The sequence below is a fragment of the Nicotiana tabacum genome, chromosome 2, assembly GCF_000715075.1.
Source record: "Nicotiana tabacum cultivar K326 chromosome 2, ASM71507v2, whole genome shotgun sequence".
Taxonomy (NCBI): domain Eukaryota; kingdom Viridiplantae; phylum Streptophyta; class Magnoliopsida; order Solanales; family Solanaceae; genus Nicotiana; species Nicotiana tabacum.
Window position 1 is genome coordinate 116010422 of NC_134081.1, and position 24987 is coordinate 116035408.

General features: G+C 38.1%; 2 protein-coding genes across 3 annotated transcripts; one reads left to right on the forward strand and one right to left on the reverse strand.

Annotated features, from left to right (window-relative positions):
* The first annotated feature begins 3529 nt into the window (after positions 1 to 3529).
* Positions 3530 to 5626, forward strand: LOC107792706 (fasciclin-like arabinogalactan protein 7). Its single transcript, XM_075238026.1, has 2 exons — positions 3530 to 3669; positions 4610 to 5626. Exon 2 carries the CDS (start codon positions 4639 to 4641, stop codon positions 5431 to 5433), a length of 795 nt encoding a protein of 264 aa, XP_075094127.1. The 5' UTR covers positions 3530 to 3669; positions 4610 to 4638; the 3' UTR covers positions 5434 to 5626.
* Positions 5627 to 6780: 1154 nt separating this feature from the next.
* On the reverse strand, positions 6781 to 17561 carry LOC107792707 (threonine--tRNA ligase, chloroplastic/mitochondrial 2). 2 transcript variants are annotated; one of them, XM_016614942.2, is made up of 8 exons: positions 17159 to 17561; positions 13879 to 14025; positions 13596 to 13743; positions 11762 to 12015; positions 11234 to 11611; positions 7839 to 8147; positions 7497 to 7697; positions 6781 to 7176 (listed from the first exon to the last, which is right to left on the reverse strand). In XM_016614942.2, the coding sequence occupies exons 1-8, from the start codon at positions 17501 to 17503 to the stop codon at positions 6916 to 6918; spliced, it is 2043 nt and encodes a 680-aa protein (XP_016470428.1). In that variant the 5' UTR covers positions 17504 to 17561; the 3' UTR covers positions 6781 to 6915. The 2 variants fall into 2 exon arrangements, with proteins under 2 accessions (XP_016470428.1, XP_075094121.1); XM_075238020.1 differs by lacking the exon at positions 17159 to 17561 and adding an exon at positions 15101 to 16997.
* Between the last annotated feature and the right edge of the window lie 7426 nt (positions 17562 to 24987).

Sequence of the window (24987 nt, forward strand, 5' to 3'; positions counted from 1 at the left end):
ATATTGTATAGGAACGAAAAAATCACTTCTTGTTATTTTTACTTTCCGACTTTTTTAAGGATATCTTTTAGAAATATTTTCTCTTTAAAAAAAAAAAAAGAAGATGAAGTACGAAATGGACCAACTTTGGAAGTCTACTAATTTCATTGCCTTCAACTAAAGCTGAAGGAATTGAAGAAAATGCTTGGAAAGATGTGGTTGGGGGGACGCAAACTTTAGACGCAATAATGCGAACAAGAAATGAAGGGGTAGGCCACAAGAGAGGAGTCGGAAAACAATACTAGAAAAAATAATATTTTGAAATTAAAATTATGTTTGGATATAAATTAAGAAAATAAAATTATATGAGTGAAAATTATTATTTCACTTGAAATACTCCTTAAAAAAATACAGTTTGTATAGTGGGATTAAGAGTTCAAAACTAATAACCCGTACTCATAAGTGATCTTCTTTACCATCAAAGGGGGTAGTGAATTATTAATGATGCTCTATCCTTAATAAGAGTTTCGGATTCGAGTTTTAAAAATAAAGGCTTCGTCAATAAAGAACACTTAAATATTTGTTTATCCTAAAAACAGATAACAATTGAATTTATATGTGATTTTAAGGATGTGCGGATTAATTCAACACAAATGATAAAAAGCATTAGATTAAACAGATAAAGAACGTAATAAATTGTCAAACTAATTAAGAGGAATGACCCCGGACTTAATAACATCTTAATGAAATGTCTGTCTTCGATCCTGGGCTCACGATAATGAAGAACTGATGAATAAAAGTAAGAACGTTGAATAACAGAGAAAATAAGAGTATATTGTCTTGATATGCGTGTTACAAATGTCTCTAATGAATAGTCAGACTCCCCTTTACATAGTAGGAAGTTTTACCCTAAGTACAATTCCATAAAAGGTAAAAATCTTCCGTTTTGCTAATCACAGATTTTATGCCGATACGTGCCGAGATTCACACCATGACATTCGGCTGGGTACGGATATCACGACCCTTTGCTAGTCGTGCTCGATTATCTGGTAATGCTCTCCGAAATTTTGGGATTCGGATCGGACCTGGGGACGTGGCCCCAATTCTTCCGAGGGTAGGTGTTTTGCCCGGATCTCGACTCGATGGGTTCCTTGCCCCGATTCCGGTTCCTTACGGTCATGTCTCTACTCTGTTTACTCCATCGAGAACCGAGGTGTCCAATGGGCTTGGTTTCACCCGTATTAGTATCTTATAATATGCTTTATACTATGCAAATCCGAATTAATTAAATCAACTATGAAACACCAAATTATTAAATCAAAAAATTTAAAAAGATCGTCAGCTAAATGCCTAAAATACATGGTATTGGTGATGTATGGGATCAGCTTTATCACGCTCCCGAACTTGCTTTACAGACGTGCCAAATGAATTAGTGTCGGTTACAAAGATTTGTGTGCTACATAAAATGATATATATTCTGTTTCAAAGAATTTGGCTTCTACTGTATCCGACAGCAACAACTTAACCTCCACATCTCCGTTTTCACACACTTTAATTATTTCTATTTATACTGAGTGATAATTATAATTATCGTGTCGATCGAGTTTTGTATATTGACAGTGCATGAGATATAATCTTTTTTTATATAATTGGGTAAAGTTGACATACAGTATTAATATATAATTTTTTATAGCAAATATGATATTCTAACTAAATAATAGAGTAATAACTTTTATTGTCGATTAAATTAACTTTTATAATCAATTAATTATAATAATACAAAAATATCTAAACTATCAGTCATATAAAAATTAAGTTCTATAGTACCTAATTGTTGTAATTTTTAAGATTATACTTTTCTCTCCTCGTTATTAAAGGAGCTATAGCTCACCTGCACCTTAAAAAATCAAGAAGGAACTTTTTTCTACTTATTATCTTCATCTTGGTCAAAATCAAAGTTTGTTGTGTATCCAATTTAGACGTCTATTAGCTGGTTATGAAGAAATTAGCTACGACAGCTGTGAATAAACACACACCACACTCTCCCTCTCTCTTTTTTTTAAGTACCAAAAAAATCAAATTATATACTCCATTAGTTAATGTTTTAAGCTAAATGTATCGCTAAACAAGCATTAGATTTAATCATATAAAGCAATCAGCAAAAGTAGGACACTGCCAATTCATGTTGGACCCATATTCTTAGCTATTTGATTGTCATTTTGCTCAAAACAGCTCAGGTAAGATCATATCTTTGTATCCTTGTCGTTTGCTTAAGCTTTAACTAAAAATAATTAAAGTTGATATTATAATAATAAATTAATAATATGGTCGTAAGATCAAAAGAAATCTAGGCGCATGACGCCTATATCTCCGTTTTTACTTCCCTTGTAGAATATCTCTACAAGCCCCTGATATAAGATTTATTTAGCTAATACAATTTATAAAATAGGTATTATGATGAACCATAGAAAGGTTTAGACTTGAGATAGGAAACGGGTATACATAACATGTTCAAAAAACAATGATAATATTGTAAAGCTAAATTTTAGCATAATAATTTTTAGAGTAAAATTAAAATTAAAGCATACCAAAAACAATGCTAGTTATGGACACACTACTCGCTTAATACTAGTATCAAAGGGTTTCGATTTTGAGTTGTGAGGATGGAAAAACCTTTCAGTAAGGAGTGATTTATCCTTATCAGTGAGTCTATTCTATATGAATCCATATTAGTTAGACAAGTGAGTTTCAGATAATGAATGAAATCATTAAGAGTACCGGTACAAAGATGGGTAGTGGTGAGTTTTCCTTGTTCATACCGGTAGTATTAGTATTAATCTTATACTTTTTTTATTTTTAGCTTTCTATTACTTACATAATACTCCTTTCGTTTCGGTTTTCTTGTTATCTTGTTATTATTACTGCATGTTGCTACCACTTTTTTTTCATCTTTCTTTGAGCCGATGGTCTATTGAAAACAACATATCTACCTTTTCAAAGTTGGGGTAAGGTTTGTGTATACACTATCCTTCCCAAATCTCACTTATGTGATTACACAGAATTTTTTGTTGGTTGTTGTTGTTGAAAATTAATATTCCATTTGTTTTAATTATTGTGTCTTACTTTTTTGTTTAGTAAAAAAATCCATCTTTTTATATTTAGTAAGTTTTTAATTTTAATAATTTTATTTTAACCTTAATGAAACCCTTATAAAAAAAAGACATAATTGTTTAAGACTGCACAATTCATATAATATTTTTAATATATTATACACACCTCTAATTAAGACTATATTACAAATTTACTATAGTACTTTTACATCGAGAAATGAACATACAGGCAGAATACAAATTTGTAGACACAAGAAGAAACATTATAAAGAAACAATTAGATGAGAAGGTAAGTGCGACATTGAAAGGCCAACAAAACACATCAACTCTTTGCTTTAAAGTCTTGTCGTCAAAGTTATTTCCAATCAAAAGACAAATTAACAGATGAATATAAAATAATAAGGACAAAGAAAGCCCATAGTAATCACAGACGTAAGCAAAAATCCCTTTTTCTTAGACCAGATGCCAGTGCAAAACTTGTAAAATTTACACTCCTCTTTCTTTAAATACTCTCTTTGTATACCAAACTTCATACCCTTTTGCTCTCAAACCTTTTCTCTCTCTGAGCTGCTCAGTTCAGGTATTTTTCTTTCATATTCACTCTTTTAATCTTTGCATTTTCTTTCTCAAAATTCTCTGTTTTTCTTAACATTTGCATTATCTTGAAGCATTTGTTTGTGCTTTTTCCCCCTATGTTTGTGTAAAAGGGTGGTGGGAGTTTTTTTTTTTTTTTTGGGGTTGGGGGGGGGGGGGGGGTATGACTGGATCTGGATCTGTGTTCTTGTTTAGTCAGGTTGATGTACTGCATTGTTTTCCTCAAAGATATCTAAAGCTGTTAATTGACATTGTAACATATGGAAGTTTCCTTTTCTTGTTGTTTTGACTGTTATATCTGCTTTTATCTTGTATTTTACTGCATGTTACCTGTATGTACTTACTACTTTATGTTGAATTCAATTATTTGTTGATTTAGTCCTTGAGTTGACGAGTTATAATTTTACTAATTAGTGATCATTTTATACTCAATTGTTACTTGCTCAAGTTTTTCAAGAAAATTTTAGTATGATTTTGTAATGTAAGTATGAAAATGCACTACACTATCCATCCAAAAGGGTAGATAGAACTTACCCTTTTAGGAAATTCTGAAGTGGAAATGCTGAGATCTAAGTAATAGGGTGTCTAGATACCGAGTCGAATACATGATTGAAGCTTATGGGTTCTAGCGTCAGAATTTAAATAAATTTATAATAATAATTGGATTCATGGTCAAAATTTTATTTAGTGAACTTCGTAGTATAAGAGCAAAAGCTATTGGGTTCCCGTGAACATGTATGTCGAACTCTAGATCCACCCCTGTCTAGATAACATATTCTTATGAACTCAAATGAAAAAAATGAGCTCAAGTGTGAACAGCAATTCACTTGGATCGGTCCAGTTTGGCTTAGTTTTAACTAAAGATGCTAACTTTGTGCCCATTTGCTTTGATTTTGGTGTTCTAATCATGGATCTTGAATTTGTAGGGGTCTGTGTATATTAGCACTAAGAGAAAATGGGCTACTCTATTGTTTTCATTGTCTGTAGTCTACTTCTAGTCCTTCAATTGTCAACTGTAGCCGGGAAAGGCAAAGCTATAATTGGATCTCCAAGCCTAGCTCCAGCACCAGCACCAGGTCCCGAATACACAAACCTAACCGACTTACTCTCCGTTGCTGGCCCTTTCCACACATTCCTTAACTACCTTGAATCGACAAAAGTCATCGATACTTTCCAAAGCCAAGCCAACGACACAGAAGAAGGGATCACACTCTTTGTTCCCAAAGACTCCGCCTTTGCTTCACTCAAGAAGCCTACCATTTCCAACCTCACCTCAGATAAACTCAAATCCCTTTGCCTTTTCCATGCATTGCCACATTACTACAGTCTAGCCGACTTCAAGAACCTTAGTGACATGAGCCCTATTAATACCTTTGCTGGAGGAAATTTATTTTCCTTGAACTTCACCTATGATTCAGGGACCGTTCACCTTAACTCAGGATGGTCTAGAACTAAAGTTAGTAGCGCTGTTCGCACGACTTTTCCCGTTGCTGTTTATCAGGTGGACAAGGTGCTTCTTCCTGAAGCCATTTTCGGGACAGATTTACCTCCAATGCCAGCACCAGCACCAGCGCCAGAAACAGATATCGCCCCTACTGCTGATAGTCCAGCTGCTGATCAAACAGGAAAAGCTAGAGCTGCAGCCTCTCCAGATTCTTCATCGCCATCGGCTTCTCACAGGATGATGAGCTGGGGCATTTTAAATCATTTGGTTTTGGCAATTGCTGGTGGATTCTTGGTGTTATTGTAAGGAAAATGATCTTATGGGGGGGAATTTTGTTAAATTATGTTGAAAATGGTACATCTGTTTCTTATTGGTTTGATATACTCCATTCGTGATTTAGTATTGGTTATTGGTTACAATATTTTGTATACATTCATGTATCATTTTCATTTCTGATACTCCATATTCTTTCTCAATCATTCTCTGTTCTTTAGTTTTATCATTGTGGATTCTTTTCCGAAGTGCTACCAATTCAGATTTCTTCATTGATTCCATTGCTATGTTGCAAATCCTGTTCTCTAACAAACTCTTTTATAATAAGGTCAGTCCAGTTCACAAAGTATTCCGTGTTGGATCCGTGACTTTGGGGTCGGGATCCGTGGAAGAGTCGCCTCTAAGTATACAGTACTTTTTGTAGTTTCTGGATATCTATCTTTTTCCGGATAGAAATAAACATAGGATAGAACTAAAGAAATAAACATAAGATAATACGGAAATTAGACAGTTTGATTCTCGTATTTCATATTTCTGTCTTTCTATTTTATACAAAGGGAGTATTACATCTCAATCGGATACAATGTCCAAAAACTTCCTACCCTACTTCACCCATATTAGGACTTAGGAGGAAACATATCCATAACAATACCACATGTCAAAGAAGACACTCAAATGCAATATTAGGAAAAAAAAAAATCACAAGGTCGAGTAACAAATCGAACTTTACTTCTAAAACACAAAAGTAGGGATCAAAGTGTTTATTGCATTAGATTCAGTGGAGAAAATTGTGAATACAGGAAACTTAGTGGCTCAGACAACAATTCTGAATTTATCTTCAGTGTTTTCTTGATTAAGTTGCCTGATTACAATCCCCAAGGATTTCTTAATCTTAATCTCTAAGGTGACATTAATTTTATGTCCGGCCTCTTTAATAGCTTGAGAGAAAAGGACAAAATTTTAACAAACATACTTTAATACACACACACAAAACCATCCACTTCTTCAAAGATCTTACAACTGGAATCACATGCCATCCAATTAATCTAATAATTAATTCACGTGTAAAAAATGATAGTAAAACAAAAGAGACAGCAGCTGTTGTGAGTGGTAATTGTAGATCTCAACTAACTCATTTTTAATGTGATTTTGGAGAGGTCAACTAAAGTACGAATAGTTTACAGTAGATCTGAACAATTTTTTAAATGGATTCTTTCCTTAATAGTTTATTCTAAGAAAAATAACATATTTTTGTATTTGTGATGGCATTAGACTTTATTTCCAATTTACTCGTGATAACATGATTTTATAGTCACATAAATGTTATGGCAGTCAAACAATGTCATACAAGTAGAAATGAATGAAATACAAAATAAAAGATTCAACAAGAATTTCTGTATTCCTTTATTTTTTATCTCTATTTCTCTGTGGTTCACAACTATGTTTAAACCATACATGAAATACTTATAACTTAGGAGAGCTACTCTCAAACAATACCATGCTCCTGAGTCCTGATCATAAGAATGTACGGTTTTCACTAGCAGTCTTTGTTCTACTGATAAACTCATCAATGGACATATTCCCCAACTCCCCAGCAAACCTAGACCTAACAGTAACAGTTTGTGTTTCTACCTCTTTGGGCCCAACTACAGCCATCAATGGTATCTTCTGCTTCTCTGCATTCCTAATGAGTTTTGGTAGGCGTTCGCCACTGCAGACCTCGACCCGAATACCACTAGCTTTTAGTTTCTTTCCCACTTCATTGCAGTACTGGAGCTGTAAACACATGCACACATAAGTCAGTCTGAGTCACCATATATATCAGCAGAAGATTATGGACAGATAAAAATATAAAGAAGACAATTATTATCGACCAGTTTCAAGACATAAACTTCATCATGAAGCCTTTTGTGGTTTTTATTTGATTGTACATTACGGATCGTGATCCGTGTCATTTTAATCAAGTCAAACAGTACCATAAAGGGTTACTACAGGAGTTAGTATACTGTAAGCAGCAAATCTTTGGTCAGGGTAATAAATTAAACGTGGTTTTATGTAAATGGAAAACAAGAATTAGTCAAACAAGTATTGATTACCTGAGCATCTGTAACTGGTAAAACTCGAGCTTGGATGGGAGAAAGCCAAAGCGGAAAATCACCAGCATAGTTCTCTATGAGAACACCAAAAAAGCGCTCCAAAGATCCAAGAACTGCTCTATGGATCATGATAGGTCGCTTCCTCTCTTGATTTGAGTCAACATATGTAATGCCAAAGCGCTGGGGTAAATTGAAATCAACCTGTAGAAGTTCATGTGTCAGTGAAGGGTTACAAAGAATATAGCGAGCTTGAAACAAGAAAATGAAGAGGAACAAAAACACTTCAAGTTTGTGAATTGTTTGATCAAGCTCAAACTTGATCAGAGTTTTGCAAACAGAGACCTGTATAGTTGAGCATTGCCACTTCCTTCCAAGAGCATCCTCAATTTTCAGATCAATCTTGGGACCATAGAATGCCCCACCACCATCATCTATCTGATAGCTCCAACCTTTGTCTTCTAAAGCATCCTTAAGTGCGGACGTTGCTTTATCCCAAATCTCATCATCTCCCACAGCCTTTTCTGGCCTTGTTGAAAGGTTCACCTCATACTTGTCAAAACCAAATTGCTGTAATATTTCCTCGGTCAGGTCTAAAACACCCCTGATTTCATCTTTAATTTGATCCTCTAAACAGAAGATGTGTGCATCATCCTGCAAAATCAATAAAGGGATCACAGTAATGCATATTGCAACTACTTAGGAGTTTCCCCTGAAAGAAAGAACACTTGAAGCAGACATTTTATCAGAATCATCTCATAGATTCAATCTTTCTCAGTCCTTTTCTGAGATAGGAGAAGCATTCTACTAAGAAGAGTGTACATTACAACAATGATTATAATTTGATGATAAGCTAGGAACTCATGTTAACTATATTTCGCACTCTAATTACTACACTTTGATTATATTTGAGCCTAAGTGTTAGTACTTTGTACTTATTACGTGTATTATATTGCGTAGGATGTGATTTCGAGTGAAGAAACAAGTTTGGAGGTAAAATGGATGATTTGGAGCTTTAAAGTCTGAGTAGAAGCCCAAGAAATTAAGCCGGGATCACGTTCGCGTGGTTGAGGACCAAGTCTGGATGCCAAAAGGTGAGGAAAAAAGATTACTCCGAGAAAGGTGGTAGTGCAATTTTTCTGCAGAGTGTAAAAATCAGCCCCATGAAGTTCTCCACTGGCGCGGCGCATGGGGCACTGTGCCCTGCGTCGCGCATGTGCATTTTTGTCAGAGTACTTTCCCGTTTCGGCTTGGAACGGGTAGTTCCGTCCGGACCCGTTCCTACATGGTATAAATACATCAAAAACACGATTTTCAGAGGACATTTGACCTGCGGAGGATTAGAAGAGCATTGGAGACGCTAAGGCACAAGGATTCATCATTCTTTCCTCGACTCAACACTCGAGTTTGGATTGAATTCATGTTTTCTTATAATTTAACTTTATTTCTGATGACTTTCTCCATGATTATGGAGTAGTTTACCTTAGGGTTTGACGGATATGATGTTTTGATTGATATTTGTAGATTTTAACTCTAGTGCTTTGCATGAATTCGTTTATGGAGCTTTGAATTGATTGCAACTTTATTCACCAGTTTTTTTAATCGAAAGAGGAATATTTTGGTGATTATCGTCGCATTATTTTGTTTGGTTTAATTCCGTGTTTCTTTTAAGTAATCGAAAGAGCTTGTTGAATTGTTGATTAACTCAAATGAGGAGAATATTCAAGAAATGTTTTCCTAAAGACTAATCTATTAACGCGTTCTTACATATTTTCACATGTTTTATATTAATTCACCTCGTAGAGTTAAGATTTAATCGAGAGAGGAGTCTTGGCTACACGTGTGAACTAATTATTGAGTGTATTCGTGAGAATCATTAGAACATTAGAGTGAATTGAACTAGAGTTAGATCACGAATAGCTATCTTGCACCTATCTTGTCACGACCCTTATTTCTCCCATTCATTATTTCGGTGTTGCTCAACTCTTATCTTTCTATGATCAATTGTTAATTGCTTTAGTTTTAATAATTAATTTTAGTTATTAGTCATTCCAACCAAAGTGTTAATCATCCTGAATAGCGATAAACCAGAAATTACTTGAACATTGTCTAAATCCGATCCCTTTGGAGACGATAATTAAACTATACTATCTTTGGCTAGCGAGCATCAATTTCGTGTTGTGTTCTGCGCTCGTCATAATTATAAATGTGAAACTAAAATCTCCTGCTGTGGTGGAGAAGATTACAAACGGGTAAAAAGTAAAACGGTTAACAACTCCCCACCACCAATTCCTAATGCAGGGCAAAGGAGTTCTATATTGGTCTTTCACAAAGGCTGAAGTATCACGTTAAAAGATCTAGTAATAGCAGGTTAGAAGCTGAACCTCCACAGCATCACAGGTAATACACTCACACGGGTCCTTTTACTTTTTTAGGGGATCCTCTTGGAAAGTCATTGGCATGAATAGAGGAGATAATGCGACTTGGCTCCAGCGTCAGATTGCAGAATTATGAACGTTTCAAAAATTCTGGTTATATCTTTTGGGAAAGATTACAAATCCATTAAATTCTGCATTGGGTATAATTCGCAAGAAAGGTGTGACAAGCAAAGAGCACAAGGCAAAATTTTGGGACCCAGTTAATAGCTGATCTGGAAGAGATGGAAAAACACCAAACAATAATGACAAAAACAGAGTAGAGAGAAAAAGAATATCAAAGCAATCTGGAGCGGTATAAGAGTAACAACCTAGAGGTCCCAAGTTCCAATCCCAACTACAACACTCTACGTGATTTGCTCCAGACTTGATCAGTAGGATTACTTGGCATGTGTGTGTGGGCTATAGCAGGCTGCCTGGTGAATTAGGTGCAAGCAAATTTGCTCAGACACCAATGTTAAAGAAAAAAAGAAGAAAGAATATCAAAGTAATCTAATGAAGTGTCCTCAATTATACCAGGCGCTTCCTTTGTGTGTGCATGTGAGTGCGTGTTTTTCCTCTCTCTCCCTTTTCTTGCAGTTCTTTGTATATGATTTGAGGGTGATGGAAACTTTTATGGGGTACATTATGGTTCCTAAATTTCTTCTGGAAGAAATTTCGTGCTCAGAGGGTAATAAAATTTTATTTACCAAAAAAAAAAAAAAAAATGGCCTTTCTGGTGTCATAAACACCACCCTTCCTGGAGCTTTTTCCCCTTGGATGCCCAATTAAACATTTGACCTAATAAAAAGAAACTAACGATAAATGATCCGCGGTTCTCTTAATTGTGAAACTTTTCATGTTTACAAGAAATGCCAAACATTTCAGCCAATACAAAAGATCAGGTGTTGAGACTCAAGATGGTACCTCAAATCCCTAAAGAGAGAACAGATTTATTTGTTCAATCACATTAGGTATTTTCTCTATGCCAGAGAGAACCCAAAGCAGACCAAGACAAGAATCCTAGCCTCCAAGAGGAGAAGACAGATCACTTCTATCAACTATAACAAGTATGTTGTGCTCCACAACAATTGTTTACAGGAAATGCATCTTCATTCGTTCATATTATTGGTGCATAAGCAGTAGGTCATCGTGGTTACTGCACAGGGAAAAACAAATAAAATGCTATACCCATTTTGTCCACCCTTTCCTCCATTTCTTCTCTTTCAGACAATTGAATGCAATAACCACTCACATTTAGGGATGATAATCTAAATCCAAGATACAGATGTTCAGGTAAATGAAAATATATATTTGAAAACATACCTGAGTAAAACCTCTTACACGGAAAAGGCCATGTAAGCTTCCAGATAACTCATATCTATACACTGTTCCAAGCTCTGCAACTCTGATTGGAAAATCCCGATAAGAGTGTAACTGCCTCTTATAGACCAATACATGATAAGGGCAGTTCATTGGTCGAAGCTGATAAAGCTCTTCCTCAATCTCCATCTGATCAAACATATTCTCTTTGTAGAAATCCAGATGACCGCTAATCTTCCAAAGATCTGCCTTAGCTACATGAGGAGTATAGAGCAAATCATAGCCCCGCTGCATATGAATCTTTTTCCATGTGTCTTCTATTATGTGCCTAATAATAGCTCCTTTGGGATGCCAGAACACTAAGCCTCCACCAGCTTCATCCTGCCAGTTTTATACCCAATTTGAGTTTCAATTCATGTGCAGCATATGCAACAATGAAAAAGAAGATATTGAATCTCATGCTGATTCCATCAAGAAGAAGTATATATGCATAACAAGTCTCATAAATGGGTTAATCAAAGAGAGACCTGCCTGTATGGAGAAGAGATCAAGATCTTGGCCAAGTCTCCGGTGATCACGCCGTTTAGCTTCCTCTTTGAAGTGAAGATATGCTTTTAATTGGTCCTCATTCTCCCATGCGGTGCCATAAATTCTTTGGAGCATTGGTTTTTTTACATCTCCTCTCCAGTAAGCACCAGCAACAGATTCAAGCTCAACAGCTTTTTTGTTAATCTTTCCTGTAGTTTCAACATGAGGTCCCGCACAAAGATCCCACCATTCATTACCTACGAAAAGCAAGCATATGATAATGAGAAAAAGTTAAATATACTTTGTTGTTGGAGCATAGGTTTAGGTGGATGTTTCCACGATCAGATCAAATTTTGCAAAATACGAGATGAAGCTTGTGAGGATGCTTTATAAAGGATGGATAAGCAAATAGTGGCTGAAGACCTACAGATTGAAGGATAATCTTAGCTAGAACTTTAAAAGTCCTAAACTTAACATTCTTTGCCCCCTAGAAGTCTTAATCCCTTCAGGTAAATCCAAGTAAGTTCACCTATTGTACAATTTCTCAACATGTCAATTATGGACTACAGCTTGGTGAAAGCTCAACAGTTTATGAAGCACTTCCGAATTAAAAATAGTAATTAATAATTCTTAGCACTTACTTATTAAGAATGATGACTCGAATCTTGAACCTTGAGGGTTGAGACTGGATCCTTGGACAGTTGATTTGGTTCACTTTATCTTTCCGACTCGTATTCTCACACCTCAGACCTCTACAAAGTTGTTAAAACTTCCAGGGTAGACAGGAGGGTATAAGGCTTCAATGGCAAAGTTCGAGTTAGAGGTACAAGTCCAGGAAGATTGGAAGTATGATTTTGCACTAAATCAACTATCTCAGGATCCAACCAGGTTCAAGTCATCTGGCTACCAGGTGCACGATTCAGTTTCCCTTCTTCTTTTAGCGCTAACAATAATAATAACAACAAATTTAATTTTACTTTTGTTGCACTCAATATGGTACATAGTTCCACCTAGATCCCGGATTCAATTTGTGCATTATGACCTAAAGTGAGAAAGGTGTTTCTTAACAGCCTTTGTCATGGAACTCTCAAACTTCACTTAACCTTTTTGGAGAACCACTTCCTACGGCATCAATTTGGTCCTCCACAAACGTAAGTTTCTATTCCTAGAAATAAAATTCTCTCAAAGTGAAGATATTTGACTTGGTTCAACTATAAGTGCATTTAGCACAGACCAGAATGAAATATACTACTCCACATAAATTCAAAAAAAAAAAAAATTGCATTTTTTGACAATATTAAGAAAGAACTATATAATTCAGCAGAAGAATGACATCTTTAAAACAATCTGCAACAATAACTGGGGTAAGTATTGAAAATTCCACCTGAAACACTTTCAGGAAGGATCTAATACGCAGCAAGATCAGAATTTATCCTCTATGAATTAGTCCAGCACTCTAACATATGGTCATTTGTTGTATACAATGACATCAAGATAGCTACTAAGCATAGGTCAACATGTATGACAGTAGATCCTCAAGAAATAGATAAAGGTTCATTCTCTCAAAAATGCTCAAGTGGAATACCATAATCTTCTGTCAAGATAATATTGATAATGCAAGACACTTACTTCCATCAATCACCAAGTAAGTATGGTCTTGTAAAATATAGGGTTTATGGTTCTTGAATTACTCCCCACAATCATTCCCATTTATGAGTCATTCGGTCATAAAGTAAAAGCTTATATCGTCTGAATTAGAACACATGTACAATGTGCTAATGTAATATTTTAAATATAAGTTTCTCAAACTAAACAAAGCAACCAATCAAAGTCTTACCAATATGATATATGGTAATTGGTTCCTCCTTTATGCTCTCTAAAATCTCTACCTTGTAAGGTTCATTAATAGCCATTATTCTTCTCTGAGCTTCGTCCCGGCTAACTTCTTCTCTAACAAGAGGCAAATTTCGGCTGATAATTCGGTCCTACAGAAAATTCAAAATGTCAATTATCTAGCCAGAAATGACAGCTTCATTGACAAGATCCAACTACTTCTTTATTCCTTTATTAGGGGGTTGGATTGTCATGGGGGATAACTGAAAAAGAATGAGTCAGCTCACCATTTCCTTCTTAATCCTCTTCAAGTCTCTATCGGTCAATGGATCCATATCAAAATCATAATAAAAACCATTTTCAATCCATGGCCCAATTGTCACTTTTGCATTTGGATAGAGCTTTTGTACTGCCATGGCCATAACATGAGCACACTGCAGCAAGAGATGCATTGAACCGCCCTCAGAATGGTAATTTATATTACTAAAATCTGCTGGTCCAACTTAAATACAAAAATGAGCATTCTACATAATCCCATGAGCGAGTAAAGTCACCACTACTCACTAAAAAAAAGGAATATGTTGCAATGACAAAACGAACTTCATTTCTAACAACATTAAAATCATAAAAGAATAGACTTTACAAATCCAAATAACGTACAAGAAGAAGACTATGAGTTATAATAGAAACTTATTACTTAAACGCAATGGATGTATTCGACACGGCAAAAATAGCTTTCTGTGAAAAAATGTTTTACCTTTGTAAATCATTTCATGGACTATTTTCCAATGTTTGAGTGAAAAAAGCAGTAGGTAGCACATGGTAATCTAGGAAAGGGCATAAGAACATCATGTTGAGTGATATTGTCAGCGCCTCCGCGGTAGATCCACAGTGTAAGCTATGAGTTCGGCCGAACTCATTGGCTTTGGCCTAGACCGTATATATGTGTTAAAAAATCCACTAAATAGGTACAAATATTAAAATTTTTAGCACTCGAGTTTGTTGTTCTATAATTCCGACCCCATAAAGTTCAAATCTGGATCCACCTCTAAACTATCTGTGGCATTAAAGATTGGCAACAATGTATTAGGTTCTACTTATTTCTGTAATTGTCCCTCTTTTGGAGGAAACTGTTTTCATATAACAAGTTACTTAGTATTACAACAACAACAACAACAACAACCCAGTAAAATCCAACTAATGGGGTCTGGGGAGGGTAGTGGGTACGCAGACCTTACCCCTACCCCGAAGGAGTAGAGAGGCTGTTTCCGAAAGACCCTCGGCTAAAAAAAAAACAAAAAGACAAAAGGGCAAAAAGGAGACAATATTAGTATCACAACAACAATTATAGGATAAATAGGAACACCATGAAATCCAGAAGAAAGATGCAAAGAAAGAGAGACAATATTAGTAAATATTAGCATCACCACAACAGTCATAAGAAAAATAGGAACACCATGAAATCTAGAAGAAAGGTGTAAAGTAAAAGCGATAGCTAGTAAATAGGACCTGCACTGAAAAGCGAACTAGTAAGCCACAACATTCCCACTAGTTATCTTAGACAAAAACCCTACATGGCTAGTCCCACCATGTTACGAAGAAAGGCACAACTCAACTACCTCCTAACTTACAACCCTAATACTCGACCTCCACATCTTCCTATCAAGTGTCATGTCCTCGGAAATCTGGAGCCTCGCCATATCCTGCCTGATCACCTCTCCCCAATACTTCTTAGGCCGCCCTCTACCTCTTCTTGTGCACTCCGTAACCAGCTGCTCACACCTTCGTACCGGAGCATCTGGGCTTCTCCTCTGAACATGTCCGAACCATCTAAGCCTCGCTTCCCGCATCTTGTCATCGATGGGAGCCACATGCACCTTCTCCCGAATATCATCATTCCTAATCTTATCTATCCTAGTGTGCCCGCACATCCACCGCAACATCCTCATTTCTGCTACTTTCATCTTCTGGATATGTGAGTTCTTAACGGGCCAACACTCCGCCCCATACATCATGGCCGGTCTAACCACCGCTTTATAAAACTTACCTTTGAGTATCGGTGGCACTCTCTTGTCACACAGGACTCCAGATGCTAACCTCCACTTCATCCATCCTACCCCAATACGGTGTGTGACATCCTCGTCGATCTCCCCTCCCCGTGGATAACCGAACCAAGATACTTGAAGCTGCCTCTACTCGGGATGACCTGCGAATCAAGCCTCATATCCACGCCCACTTCCCCTAGCTCAGCGTTGAACTTACACTCCAGGTATTCCGTTTTCGTCCTGCTCAGCTTGAAACCCTTAGGCTCAAGAGCCTGTCTCCAAACCTCCAGCCTTTCGTTAACACCGGCTCGCGACTCATCAATTAGAACTATGTCATCGACGAATAGCATGCACCATGGCATATCCCCTTGAATATGGTGTGTTAACGCGTCCATCATCAGGGAGAATAAGAACGGACTGAGCGCAGAACCTTGGTGTAACCCCATTACAACCGGAAAATGTTCAGAGTCGCCTCCTACTGTCCTAACCCGAGTCTTAGCCCCATCATACATGTCCTTAATCGCCATAATGTAGGGAACCGACACACCTTTTGCCTCCAGGCATCTCCAGAGAATTTCTCTAGGAACTTTGTCATACGCTTTCTCTAGGTCAATAAACACCATGTGCAGATCCTTCTTCCTCTCTCTGTATAGTTCCACCAACCTTCTAACAAGGTGTATAGCTTCTGTAGTCGAACGACCCGGCATGAACCCGAACTGGTTGTCGGATACAGACACTGTCATCCTCACCCTCGCTTCAACCACCCTCTCCCACACTTTCATGGTATGACTCAGTAATTTGATACCCCTATAATTGTTACAAATCTGGATATCACCTTTGTTCTTATACAATGGAACCACCGTACTCCACCTCCACTCATCCGGCATCCTTTTCCCCTTAAAAATAATATTAAGCAACCTAGTCAACCACTCCAAACCTGCTCTCCCCCACACACTTCCAAAATTCCACCGGAATCTCATCTGGCCCGGTCGCTCTGCCCCTACTCATCTTACGCATAACTCCCACGACCTCCTTAACCTCGATACGCCTGCAGTACCCAAAGTCACGGTGACTCTCGGAATGCTCCAATTCGCCTAGCACAATATCCCGATCCCCTTCTTCATTCAGAAGTTTATGAAAGTAAGTCTGCCATCTCCTCTTAATCTGGGCATCTTCCATCAATACTCTACCATCTTCGTCCTTGATGCATCTCACTTGGTCCAAATCCCGAGCCTTCCTCTCTCTCAACTTGGCCAGCCGGAATAACTTATTCTCCCCGTCTTTTTCCCCCAATTCCTCGTACATACGACCATAAGCCGCAGTCTTAGCCTCTGTGACCGCCAGCTTAGCCTCCTTCCTAGCTGCCTTATACCTATCCATGCCTTACTTAGTATTACAATTTATCAAAAATTACCAATCAGTGCTATTAATAGAGTATCTGCATTTTAACTTAACTCTAATAGCAGAAATGGTTTTAAATTTCTTCAATACCCAAATAAAACATCCAAAATATGTAAATTACCGTGTGGCGAACTCTAAGGAGTGTGTCGGACGATTCGTTAGTGGGCAGCACAATTTTCTCAACTGCGGCCTCGCCATTTGTCCGTTCATCGGTGGCAGAGGCAGCAGCAGGAGCTTCAGAAGAATCGGTGGCGACGGCATGGGTCGAGAAAGAATTGCTGCGACATCTCAGTAACTTGTTCCTAGTACTACTACAGTTCTTAGACGGATAAAGAACAAAAAAACTATTTCTAAATTGACGAATTGGGAAGCAAGAAAGTGTGTTTTTAATAGAGGAAGTGAAGAGAGAAGGGCGTGAAGATAGTGATAAAGCCATCGTTTTTCCTAGAGCCCCAACGTACTTCATTTTTGAGATTTTGGCTAACTATCTGCTGTGTTGTTGCTGTGGGTCTTTTAATTTCTGTGGTGGAGGTTTTGCTTCCTCATATTTCACTTTCACTTTTACCACGATTAATAAATATTTGCGAAAATAATAATAGTAGTAAAAATATATATTTTTTTGTATATTTTTTATATATAGATATATTTCTGTATATTTTTTTATATATATTTATGTATGTCATATATAAAAATATTTATATATTTTTGCAGTTACAAAATATAATTAGTTTCGATTGCCGGTTAAAAGTGATCTTTTCCCTGAACATTTTCTATGTCAACATTTATTTTTTAACCATGTGTTGTTGGACATTTTCATATATATCCACTTTTGGGGTCACCATTAAAGTTATACCCGCATTATACAAAAATTTACAAAACGTATCCGCTCGGATCTAAAGTAGTTCAATTTCTTCAATGCAACTGCAGAAATCAAATCCAAAATTAATCTATCTTTTAAATGCAACTTCAGTAATTCGAATCTGACATAGTTCAATCTCTTCAATGCAACTTCATAAATCGAATATGAAGTTCTTCCGTCTTTTAAATACAACTTCAAAAATTTAAATTTTAAGTAGTTCAATCTATTGAAAGCAACTTCACATTTTAAATTTTAAGTTCTGAAACATAAACGTGTTATTCGTATTTCAACAATCTAATACACGATTCATTACCCAAATCTACTCCAAATAAACTCAAATTTGAAATATAACTTTTAAATATTATAAAGAACAAATCTCAATCATTAAATTGTCAAAACAACAACAAATTTAACAAACTCATTTTGCAACTTAAAAGAAGAAGAAACTCTAAGCACAAAGAAGAAGAAAATAGCATTAAAGAAGAAGAGAAAATTGTATGTGGACGCCACATGAAATTTTTACACGTGTGTTTACCCTCAAAATCGGATAATAATTAAATTTGTAAGTAGTTTTAAGGATACGCAGATTAATTTAATACAAAACGATAAATTAAGTCAAATTAAACAAACAAAGATAAAAAGGATTCAAACCACACAAGGAGGATAATTTCAGCCTTAGTGAAATATTCGCTCTCGATCCGAGCTCGCTATGACCAACACTGATGAACAAGAGAAAGAGCTAATAACAAAAAAAAAATAATATATTATTTTGGAATGCGTGTTACAATGTGTTTAATGAATTATCAGACTCCCTTTATATAGTAGGGGAATCCTACTCTAGGTACAACTCTATAAAAGGTAAAACATTCTCTGATTAATTGATTGTCGGTTCTTCATCGATACGTGCCGAGATCCTCGCCGTGATATCCAGCCGGTCAAGGATATAACGGCCCTCCGTTGGCCGTGCTTGATTGCCCGACAATGTTCTTCGAAGTCGTTCAAGGCTAGGACCGATTCTGAACCATAACCCCGATATTCTCAAGGGCGGGCATCATGCCCCTGGATTCTAACTCGATGAGACTTTTGCCTCAATTTCGGGCCCCTGTCATCATGTCTCGAGCTTGGCTTGTTTTTGTCGGAGACCAGGGTGTACCATGAGCCCGGTTTTACCCGTATACAGATAGTCTCCTCGTTTCTCAGAGAGTAAATGACGAGAAACAACATGACCTCCTGATTCTTACTTCGACACATCGCGGCAGAAATAACAAAACACCTAAAACGTCTCGTCAGTCATGTCATAATAGCATTAAATGCATGTCAGCCGCCGGTCGGCTGTACCTGGACGCGAAATATCGCTAAACTCCTATAAATACCCCCTTCTCCGTCCATTTTTCACTTTACACCAAATCTTCTACCTTCGTACCTTCAGGATTTCAGTACTCTTTAGCGTTTTTACCTCCGTTACTCAAGGTTCTTCAGTACTTTGCAAAAACTTTTACTCATCTCCTACTCAAGTCAACAAGTTTGATCTTTCAACTTTCGATCTTTCTCCATCTTTTCCAAGCTTCTTCTTACATAATAATGGCAAAAACCTAAAAATCTGTTCCTCGGAAGGATGCTCCTTCTTCCTCGCGACCGACCACTGAGGTCGAGGAGACCGTCCCTGGTACGATTGTTGATGAAACAGCGGAAGAGCCCCCTTTCAAGATGTTCATTCCCGGTGGTTGTTCGGTCACCGACGACTTCAAGGTTGAGAAGCCTTCTTCTGTACAGGGTCGGCATGAGGAGGCCTCGAGATATATCTGCTCAATTACCGAAGAGGTCCTCCCCACGGTCCGAAAAGACTGAAATGGGCCGACAAAGACATAGTGGTCCCCGACTCCAAAGAGGCCATTACCACCCATGTCGAGGGATATCTAAGTGTTTACACTTTTCCCTTTACATTGGGACAGGTAGACCCGGTCATCTTAGACTTCTGCAGGAGGTACAATGTGTGCCTTGGCCAGATTCATCCATCACCGTGGAGGATCGTGATCCTCCTCCGATTCTTTGTGAACAAAATGGATGGGTACTCGTTCACCATCGATCATCTACTCCGCTTATACAGTCCCCGAATCTTCTGGGGGGAGTGATAAAGCTAGTACGCAGGGCCAGCAAAGCCCCATTCTCGAGCATCGACGAGGACCAGGATCGGGGTTGGCAAGGACATTTTGTTCAAGTGAGGACCGTCGACCTGGTACTTGCCGAGTGGAGGCCGTTCCCCGAAAGGTGGAACGCATCACATAAGCATTCCCTTTAAGCGTCGATTTTATGCCTTATATTCCCTTTTCTTATCGGTGCTTCCTTAGGTCCGATGGTCCTGTCAAAACCGTTTTTGCTCATGAGTCCCCAGTTATTTTGACTCTGATCACTTCTCCTTTCATTTCTCACAGGGTTTCGTCCAGATCGGTTACCCCTACGATCACAGTTATACGACTGATATCCATCCTTACTTGGCCTTGGTTCACGATCAATGTCTCTTTTAGGACTGTCACTAGTTCAGACAGGATAAACAGACCCGGAAGGGGCCCCAAGCTGATCATCTTCTACTCTAATTTTTGACTGATATCGGTTATGCACATCAGCCCAAGTTACGGCCGAATATTCTACCAGATTTTACTTCAACTGCTGCGAAGCAAATGAGCTTCGAGTATTGAGTCCTTAGGTGAAGGCCTGAACGGCCCAATCATCTGCCACCGGCGGCAGGTCCATCCGTTCCATTTGAAATATTGACACGAACTCCCTGAGTATTTCGTTATCTCTTTGCTTTACCTTAAAAAGGTCTGATTTCCTGGTCTCGACCTTGATGGCTCCGGCGTGTGCTTTCACAAAGGCATGTAAGAGCATAGCAAATGAGTCAATAGAATTGGGGGGGGGGGGGGGGTTGTGACACCATATCATAGCTCCTTTTGACAAGGTCTCCCCGAACTTTTTCAGCAAGACAGATTCGATCTCATTATCTTCTAGGCCAGTCCCCTTGATGGCACACGTGTATAAGGTCACATGTTCATTTGGGTCAGTTGTCCCGTTGTACTTAGGAATTTCAGGCATGCAGAACCTTTTAGGGATCGGCTTTGGGGCTACGCTCGGAGGGAAGGGTTTCTGAACAAACTTTTTGGAGTCTAGGCCTTTCAATATCGGTGGCGCTCTGGGGATTTGGTCGACCTTGGAGTTGTAAGTCTCCACCTTCTTATCGTTGGCTTCGATTTTCTTTTCTCCCGTTTCTACCCACTTTTTCAATTTCTTGATCATCTTTATTATCCCGGGGTTGGTTTCGGGTTCAGCTTCATTTGGACTATCTGCGGCTAGTTCATTTTTGCATGTGTTTTCCTGGGATGATTCAGACTCAGCTCTATTGGGAGCGCGACTTCGGTTCTGTAGTTGGACTATCGCTGCCTGCTGAGCCTGCAGCATTTTGAAGATCACCTGTAAGCTGATCCCATCTCCTTCACCGTCACGAGCATTTTGAGCTACTGACCGGACTCCCCCGCAGATGTTGTTCTCAGGATCGGCAGGCAAATTCGTGTTGATGGCCACATGTGAGCTGGCGTCGATCGTGTCCCGACCAGAATTCTGTTGGGATCGGCGGGGGGCACCTCGTTACTGGGCGCTATATTGTTGTTCTCGCCATGGTGGCCAGACTCAACATCCGTTTTTAGAGGGGCAGTTTAGGAGTTTGCCATTTTAAATGCATACCTAAAATCAAAGACACTTCAAAGAACACCTGTGTAGGGTGTGTTATGGAAATTTGTATCAAATCGCCACTATTATCCTTAGCCCCACAGTGGGCACCAAACTGTTTACCCTCAAAATCGGATAACAATTAAATTTGTATGTGGTTTTAAGGATACGCGGATTAATTTGATACAAAGCGATAAATTAAGTCAAATTGAACAAACAAAGATAAAAAGGATTCAAACCACACGAGGAGGATAATTTCAACCTTAGTGAAATATTCACCCTCGATCTGGGCTCGCTATGGCCAGCGCTGATGAACAAGATAAAGAGCTAATAACAGAGAAAATAATAATATATTACTTTGGAATATGTGTTACAGTGTGTTTAATGAATTATCAGACCCCATTTATATAGTAGGGGAATCCTACTCTAGGTACAACTCTATAAAATGTAAAAAAATCCTCTGATTAACTGATTGCCGGTTCTTCATCGATACGTGCTAAGATCCTCGTCGTGCTATTCGGCTGGTGAAGGATATAGCAGCCCTTCATTGGCCGTGCTTGATTGCTCGACAACGTTTTTCGAAGTCGTTTAAGGCTAGGATCGATTCCGAACCATGACCCCGATATTCTCGAGGGTGGGCCTTGATCGTATTCAAATGCATACCTCAAAAGAGGTATGAAACAGTCATTTGCAATTATAGAAACCCAACTAAGAGTCGGGGTCGAATCCACAGGGAGTTAAGGTGGGAGTTAGGGGTATACATTTCAATGCGCGTGATTGAACTATCTAGATTGCACTTCCACAAAAAAGATTGGTTTTCTATTTCTTATTTTACTCTATTAATTGCAAAATAAAGAAAGAAAACTAGAGATAATTGTTTTTAGGGATTTTTCCAAATTGATAAATATTCTAGGGTTGTGACCATTACCTAGGTGTTTGCCTAATGGGATAAAGACTTTAATACTTGTTCTGTTGACTGGGGTGTATTATAGTTATGAACTCTAAATTACCCACTCAATACCTCTCGGTCAGAGAGTGGTTTTGCCCAATTTGTCTTTCTCAAGACCAAATGGGTATCACACAAAACAGTTGATAAAAGCTCAAGTCGGGTTATTACTATCTCTAGGTTGAACCCCTTAATTGAATAAAGCAATCTGTTGATTGACCCAATTCCTTGTTATCCAAGTTATCCTAGACTAGGTCTTTCTCAAGAAGAGACTAAGTCAAATAGACATGAACTAATGTTTGCAACCATTAATTCCACAAATTAAAGCATGGACTAAGCTAAATAATAAACACGCAATCATAAACAAGCACTAAATTAAATACCCATAAGGTTTACACACTAGGGTTGGGTCACAACCCTAGTAAAAATCTAGCTACTCATACTTTGGTTTGAAGAAAATGAAGAAGAAAGACTAATTAAACTCATAATGAAAGATTAAAATGGCTAAATCTATTATAAAATACACCAAAGCAAGGTAAACTTCAAAGAATAGCAAAGAAAACCGGCTACAATAATTGCAAAGGTTCAAACTTGACCTAATTTTGTGAAACTTGACGTAATTTTGTGAAACTCGTAGATTTATACAAGACTAAAAATCTCGGACAAAAATACCCCTCGGGAGGTTCTACGGCCGCACAATTCTATGTGCAGTCCGCAGATTTCTTCATTTGACAAGAGCATGAATTCTGCGGCCGCACAATTCTGTATTGCGGCCGCGAAGCAACTTTTCAGCGGTCCGCAGATTTAGAACTAAGGCCACAAAATAGTCTTCTGCGGTCCGCAATGTTAGGGTTGCGACAACAAGACTATCTTCTGCTGCCGCACAAATATTGTGCGATCCACAATTCACTGAGGTCCTGGACTTAGAAATTTGCATACTCTTTGATCTTGAATCCTAGCCCAGCTTTTGTGGCCGCACAATTCATGTGTGGTCCGCAATTTGCACAATTATCTGCAGATTTGTCTCTCTTTGGTTGTGGTTGCAGATGGAATTTCGCGTTTCGCAATTTCTTCTGCGGACCGCACATTTGTGCTTCTGTGCCCCTTTATTGCCTTATGCTTAGACTGGTCATTTTTTAGTCGGATTTCATCTCAGGAGCCCAACTGTCATTACCCAAACTGATGGGCCATGACGAGTGCCCGAGTCGTACCTGTCGAACACCCCTAAGCATATGCCTAAGACATAACATGAAAAAAAAGTAGATCATGCATAACATCTGTCAATAAACTGTTGAATCACGTGAATAACATACGCGAGGAAAACATGACCAAAAGACGTCTATACATATACTTGCGGAATACGGTAGGGCGAGCCGACAAGGCTGCTATAGACAACTATATATCCAAAACTAGAAGCCGACAAGGCCACATACTATCCAACTATACGTGACTGTCTACAAACCTCTAATAGAATGTACAACTATATAAAGGACGGGACTGGGCCCCGTCGTACCCATATCTACATACAACAATAGTGTACCAAAATCAATAGCAGATCCGGATCAAGTGGAGCACACCAACTCTCGCTGAGCTAGGATCCTAAGAAGGGGGACCGTCAGTCTGTCTACCTGCACCTACGGACATGAAACGTAGGCCTCAAGAAATAGGGCATCAGTACGAATAATGTACCGAGTATGTAAGGCATGAAAATCAGTACATAAAAGACATAAAAGAACCATGGAGTAAAGGAATCCACCTGTAAGTCTAAATAGCTTTGTAAATCCTGAAACATTTATAATGTCATACATGTGCATATAAATGTCATATCATGCATATGTATGTGCGTACATAATGTCATCAAGCCTCTGAGGGCATCTCATCATATCATCTTGCCCTCAGTGGGCGAAATCATCAATGTATACCAACTGATCAGGTAGTGGTGCATATATAACACCGTAACCTTTTCCCATACCCCATATACATATAATATACGCGTATATAACTCTATCTGGTTATGGGTCAATGTACATGTATAAATGAATGCAATGCATAATAAAGTAAGTCAATAAGATCTCTCGGGATGTTATACGATCAATATGCCTTCGGGTAATATCGCGAAATAACTTTATCAACTTACGTGTTTTTCTAAAACTCATGAACATACGATATAATAATAGGACACATGGAGAATAAAAAACATAGGCACCCCTAGTGCTTCTATGAATAGAGGCATTTATGAAAGTTGTGTGTTTGGTAGTTTAATTTGTATCGTAGGGATCATGCCAAAAAGAAAGAAGGAATAGCCTTAACATACATGAGCCAATTCTCTTGACAATCCCTCTAACACAAGTCAATCGCGACAAAACACGTAACGACGAGATCGAAGTAGGGAAAAATCTGTATGATTTTCTTGAGAAAAGTTATA

What these genes read in the sequence shown, in the direction of transcription:
- LOC107792706 (XM_075238026.1), top strand. Translation starts at nt 4,639, where the DNA reads ATGGGCTACTCTATTGTTTTCATTGTCTGTAGTCTACTTCTAGTCCTT.
- LOC107792707 (XM_016614942.2), bottom strand. Translation starts at nt 17,503, where the DNA reads ATGAAGTACGTTGGGGCTCTAGGAAAAACGATGGCTTTATCACTATCT. An exon ending in AATTACCATATATCATATTG is followed by an intron (nt 12,016 to 13,595) that starts GTAAGACTTTGA and finishes TGCTTTTCGTAG; the next exon opens with GTAATGAATGGTGGGATCTT. An exon ending in TACCAGTTACAGATGCTCAG is followed by an intron (nt 7,177 to 7,496) that starts GTAATCAATACT and finishes ATGTGTTTACAG; the next exon opens with CTCCAGTACTGCAATGAAGT.